The sequence below is a fragment of the Cebus imitator genome, unplaced genomic scaffold (genome assembly GCF_001604975.1).
Source record: "Cebus imitator isolate Cc_AM_T3 unplaced genomic scaffold, Cebus_imitator-1.0 Scaffold384, whole genome shotgun sequence".
In the NCBI taxonomy this organism is placed as follows: domain Eukaryota; kingdom Metazoa; phylum Chordata; class Mammalia; order Primates; family Cebidae; genus Cebus; species Cebus imitator.
In genome coordinates, this window is record NW_016107699.1 from 367,287 (window position 1) to 372,744 (window position 5,458).

The 5,458-nt window shown below is 62.6% G+C and overlaps 1 protein-coding gene across 1 annotated transcript in view; it reads right to left on the reverse strand.

Annotated features, from left to right (window-relative positions):
- Nucleotides 1-4,109, reverse strand: part of TRPM5 (transient receptor potential cation channel subfamily M member 5) — a 19,385-nt gene extending 15,276 nt beyond the window's left edge. The window contains exons 1-5 of the mRNA XM_017507720.2: nucleotides 4,050-4,109; nucleotides 3,658-3,784; nucleotides 2,676-2,856; nucleotides 1,705-1,871; nucleotides 741-924 (exon numbers count right to left, since the gene is read on the reverse strand). Of these exons, the coding sequence (XP_017363209.1) occupies nucleotides 741-924; nucleotides 1,705-1,871; nucleotides 2,676-2,856; nucleotides 3,658-3,774 (649 nt within the window). The 5' untranslated portion in view covers nucleotides 3,775-3,784; nucleotides 4,050-4,109. The remainder of the gene's footprint in view (nucleotides 1-740; nucleotides 925-1,704; nucleotides 1,872-2,675; nucleotides 2,857-3,657; nucleotides 3,785-4,049) is intronic.
- Between the last annotated feature and the right edge of the window lie 1,349 nt (nucleotides 4,110-5,458).

Sequence of the window (5,458 nt, forward strand, 5' to 3'; positions counted from 1 at the left end):
AAAAAAAAAAAGGCAGGCGTGGTGGCACATGCCTGTAATCTCAGCTACCTGGGAGACGGAGGCAGGAGAATCACTGGAACCTGGGAGGTGGAGGCTGCAGTGAGCCGAGATCGCGCCACGGCACTCCAGCCTGGGCAACAGTGAGACTCTGCCTCAAAAAAAACCCGACTGCTCAGTTGGCCTTCCCAAGGAGTTATTTTTTTGTTTCTAAATATTGTATATTGTTCACAGATGTCGTAATAATTACATACTTTGTTTATGAACATTATTTACACAGCAGCGTTTTCTCAGTGCAGCTGTTGAATGTGGACTGGCCACAGGGGTGCCCATTTCTCGGGTGACGCTGCCCCCTGGCGGCTGCATACCTCATGGCTGGCGGCAGGAGGCAGCCCTCTTTCAACTCACAGATCTCATTTTGCTCTCAGACCTGCAAGGTCTCTGGCCAGGGCCAGGCCCAGTGAAAACAGAACTGTCACGACTGGTGGGAATGTCACTGCCCCACCAGGGCTACTGTGTCCAGCTGTGCCCCTCCACCGCACTGACCAGACAGCATCTCCTCCCAGGCCCCTCTGGCCCAGGTCTCAGTGCTCAGGCACGCTGGGTGCGTTCCGCCTAGAAACCACCCCCCCACTCTCCCTGGCGGTCATCCCACCTGCCCACAGGCTGATCCCTGGATCCCCACTGGGTCCTAAGGCAGTTGGCCACTGGCAGTTTCCTTGGGTGGCTGGGGCGGGCCTCACCCCCGTAGCCCGTCCTCTGCTCCGAGATGTGCTTCTCCAGCCTCAGCCGCAGCTCCGTCAGCCCATCGCCCTTCCCCGGGGGTGCTGGCTCCACCAGGATGAAGTGGGAGAGGTTGCTGTCCAGTGAACAGAGCGGGCCCTGGATTCCGCCGTCATCCTCGGGGTAGCGGACAGGAATATCCTCCTGTGCCCATTCAGGGAGATGAGGCTGAGCCCTCGGGAGGCAGCTTGGCCTGGGTCCCACTGTGGGACCCTCCCTGCCAGGCCGTGCACACCACACCGTGGGGCCCTGCACAAGCCTGAGCCCTGGCTTCCCCAGCCCTCAGACAGAAGGAGGGATGGACAGCGGGGGCCTGATTGAATCTGGGGGATAAGCCAGGCCTGGTCACACAGCGCCTGGGCCAGCGGGGCGTCTGCAGAGCAGAGCGGGACCCTCTGCCTGTGTCCCCAGAGTTGGACGAGAAAAATCTCTGAAAGTTTTTCCTGCAGCTTTACCCTCCAGATTCAATCAGTAAAAACTCTGTCACCGCTCCTTGGACACTCGGGCAGGGGCAGTGGGTAGCGGGTTCTTTTAGACAGAGCCCTGGAGACAGCCCGCCTGCCGGAAGCTCCTCCTTGTCGACTCTAGGGCTGGCGTCCAGGCATCCACCAGGGGCTGCCTGGGCCTCCCTCAGCCGTGCCTTAGACAGACCCCAACGTGGGGGACGAAGCTGCTTGCCCAGGCCTGGACAGGGCTTGGGGCCTGGGCCCGCGTGCTACAGGAAGAGGCCGGGCCGGCTCCATGGTCTACACTGGCCGGTCCCTGTGCGGTGCTGCCACCTGCCGGCCACATGCTGGCTCTGCCCGCTCCCGGCTCTTCCTCTAGCCCGAGTCCCGTCCTCCCAGAGCTCTGCCTGCTGCCCATGCCCTTCCGAGCCCCTGCCTCCAGGCCCAGCGGCTGTGGTGCTGGGAGCTGGGCGCGCACCTGGGCCTCCTCCAGAATGCGGCGGTGCAGGACGCGGCCCAGCGAGGCCATGCCGACGGCAACCACGCGGACCTTGGTGGATGTGCTGGCCAGCGAGTGGTCCCGCACAGCCTGCCCGATGTGCCGGGCCAGGCCCACGCGGAGGGCGCTGGTCAGGATCCAGGCTCCTGTGGGGACGGAGGATGGGCTCACTGTGTCACAAGGCCCAGGGCTTCCCCAGCTGGCCCCACGCCCTGACCCCTAGGCCCAATCAGCAGCCGGTGACCTGGGAGCCAGGGGTAGGTGCTGGGGAATGCCTCAAGGTGGGATGGAGAAGCTGAGGCCCAGAGAGGGCAAGGCACCCACCCAAGGCTGCTCAGCAGTGGGACTGGCTGGGCCTAGAACCTGTGAAGCAGGACCCTCACCCTGCCTGGAGTGCATGTCCCCCCACTGGGCTCCCTCCTGGACAAATCCGACACAGCTCTGTCCAGCTGCCTCTGCTGGGCCAGAATCCCAGGATGTTTCCCCAAATTACAAAGCCTCAGCCCAGGTCTGGCTGGAAGATCTGTCTGGGTTTGCCAATCATTTCTTTAGTGAGGGACCCTGAAACCTCAGGTCCTGCTCCTGGGTGTTCTAGAGTGCAGGCTGCATCCAAATAAAGCCCAGTCATTGGACTCTGCCCCTGCAGGTGGCTGGCCCGACTGCTTCCCCAGGGGTCCCACCCTGTATGCTCTGGGGTTTACTGGTCCTGGGGGAGTGGGAGAGGGACATCCCACAGGTGCCCACAGGCCCTGCAAGGGGAGGGGGCAGTTCTAAGGAAAGGCCAGGCCATCTGGGGGAGGTCCTGGTCCCACAGGTAAGCACTGCTGCAGCTGTGGGTGCTACAGAGGACAGGCTGAATAGTTTCCGGAAATGTTCACTCGATGGCTGAAGAGCCAGGGCGTTGGGTTGCCGTGTGGGGTGGGAGCACTGCCAAACAGGTTGGGGCTCACCTGTGCTCTGAGCCGCCTTCACCAGCCCCTTGCGCAGCACGTCCCGCAGCCAGGACTTCATGGCAAAAGACTGCTCTTCGCCCACCAAAGACACCACCAGGTTGGGGGCCGGCAGGTGCCACTCAGTGAGCAGCAGGTCAAAGAGCACAGACGGGGCCACTCCACTCGGCACCCTCACAAACTGCAAGGCGGGGGCTGCAGCTCAGAGATTTCGGGGCACGGGGCACAGGAGCTGCTGGGCAACGGGGGGGCTGGACACAGGGAGCACTGGGCACTGGGGAGCTGCTGGGCATTGGGGGTGCTGCACACAGTAGGGTATGGGGGAGCTGCTGGGCATTGGAGGGCCTGGACACAAGGGGCACTGGGCACTGGGGAGGTGCTGGGCAGTGGGGGGCTGGGCACAGGGGGCATGGGGCACTGGGGAGCTACTGGGCATTGGGGGCTGGACACAGGGGGCACTGGGGATCTGCTGGGCAGTGGGGGGCTGGATACAGGAATACTGGGCACTGGGAAGATTCTGGCCATCAAGAGGTCTGGACACAGGGGGCGCTAGGGAGGTGCTGGGCATTGGGGACAGGTAGCAGGAGGAGAGAGGCCCCACAAGACCTCTTTTGGGACAGGGCCAGTCCTCCCTTGACCTACTGTGTGACCTGGACAGTACTAACCCCTCTCTGGGCTGGCATCCCCCTCTGTGAGCCAAGGGCGCTGGACGGAGGTAGAGTTCTGGATGCACTTGACCCTGTGCCTCCAGATCTCTCAGGTGACCTCAGGGGTCCCGGTCATTGCAGGAAGGTTGGAGGCGGGCCAGAGCCACTCCTTCCAGCCTGGAACTCTGCTTGTCTGGGGGCTCTGAACATGGCCGCAGGGGAGCAGACCCCAGGGGTAAGGAGGACCCTGGCACTCAGCTTCCCGGAAAGGAAATGGGGGCTCATGGGTTCCAGGGCAAGGCAGATGTCACCCGAGGCCTGGGGGCTGCCCCTACCTTGCCTCGCTTCTTCCCAGACCCTCCGAAGTCGACCTCGCCCCTGCGCAAATCCAGCCCCTGCCAGTCTTCAGCATCCCTGGGGCTTCCGGGACAGGGGTCTTGGACGTCCTGCATGACAGCCTCTCTGCAGGGACACCCCGGCCCCTGAGGGCTGGGAAGGCCCATCCCTGCCTCCCTCCCTCAAGGGCTGGTGCTGCCTTCCCTGGGAAGCCCCTCTCCAGCTGACATGCACATGGAGCCTGGGGACTGCCCTACCACATCTCTGCCCCAGGGACCTTCTCCTTGCCCACACCCACCCTCCCCCTGCAGCTCTGCCCCAAGCAAGCTCCTTCCTGGCTGAGGACGGGATGTGTGGGTCTCCACCACTGGCGCCTGGTCTGTCTACTCACCCCACTCTGGGCACCTGGGTCGCCACACCTGTGGATGCGTCTCCCGAGGGCTTTTGTGGGGATGACCTGGGAACTGCGAAAGACTTAGTGGAGGCCTCGCAGCCCCCCGGCCACACAGCCCACCCACTCCCAGGACAGGGATTCGGAGAGCCTGGTGCCCCTGGGCAGCAGGTAAGAAGGTGAGGTGGGCGCCCTCAGCTCAGGGGCAGGAGGTGGTGTGGACAAGGGACCACCCTCCTTGCCCAGAAGATCCAGGAGGTCCAGGAGGCCCAGGAGGCACAGAGAGGGGAGGCCTCGTCCCCGCCACACAGCATCAGCGGCAGAGCTCTTCCCGAGGCACTCCCACATCAGCAAGTAGGGGAGAAGAGGCCACGTGCGCCTGAGCCCTCTCCCCTCAACACTGGTGGAGATCACACCTCCCAGCTGCCCAGTGAGGCCAGGCGTCTCAGCCCCTCTCTGTGTGGCAGGGATCCAAGGATTGGCACTGGCCCTCTAGCACCCTGGCTCCACCCCTGCCCATGGCCTCATCTCTCAGCTGCCCAGCTCCAGCCTGGTTTGGCCCCACTTCCCCCCAACTGCTCCTCTGAAAACAGCATTGGAAGCTGGTGTCTGAGGACAAGCCCTGGCAGACCGAGGGCACCTGCACCTCCGTCTGCCCTCTGGAACCCTGCGCCGGGTCACAGGTCTCCTGTCCAACCTGGGGCCACCTGACAGCTCCCGATCCCACAGAACTGTCCCTTGGTTCTCCTGTGCCCACCCTGCGCCCACCCTGCGCCCAGGTGCCCTGGGAAGTGTCCACTACAGAAGGCTCTTTGTGAGAGGACAATGACCCTTCTGTAAAACTCTCATTTCCTAGAGAGGGCCACCTGTGATCCCAGCTGGGGATCTTCAGGCATGGCCGGGGAGTATGTCCTGGGACCCCTGGGACTGGCTTTGGGGCAGAGGCCAAGGCCAAGGCCCTCCCCATTAGGCCTCTGGAGCCAGCAGTCATTGTGTCCTCAAACAGGTATGGTCAAGTCCCAAGCCCCGGAACCTGGGAATGTGACCTTTGGAAACAGGGCCTGTGCAGATGTGATGAAGATGTAAGTGAAGAGGGGGCCTTGCAGGAGCGGGGTGAACCGATTCCCAGGACCCAGGTCCTTATATAGAAAGGGGACTTTGGACATAGAGATGGACACACAGGGAAAGACACCTTTAAAATACAGGAGAAAGGTGGAGGCAGGGGTTGGGGGAGGTGGCCATAAGCCAAGGGACACCTAGAGCCCTGAAGCTGGAAGAGGCAGGAAGGATACCCCTCGAGGGCTTGGCCCTGCTGACACCTTGACTTCAGACTTAGCACTGGTGACCTCCAGAACCATGAGAGAATCAGTTGCCGTTGCTTTAAGATGCCCGGCTCAGGCTGTTTGTCA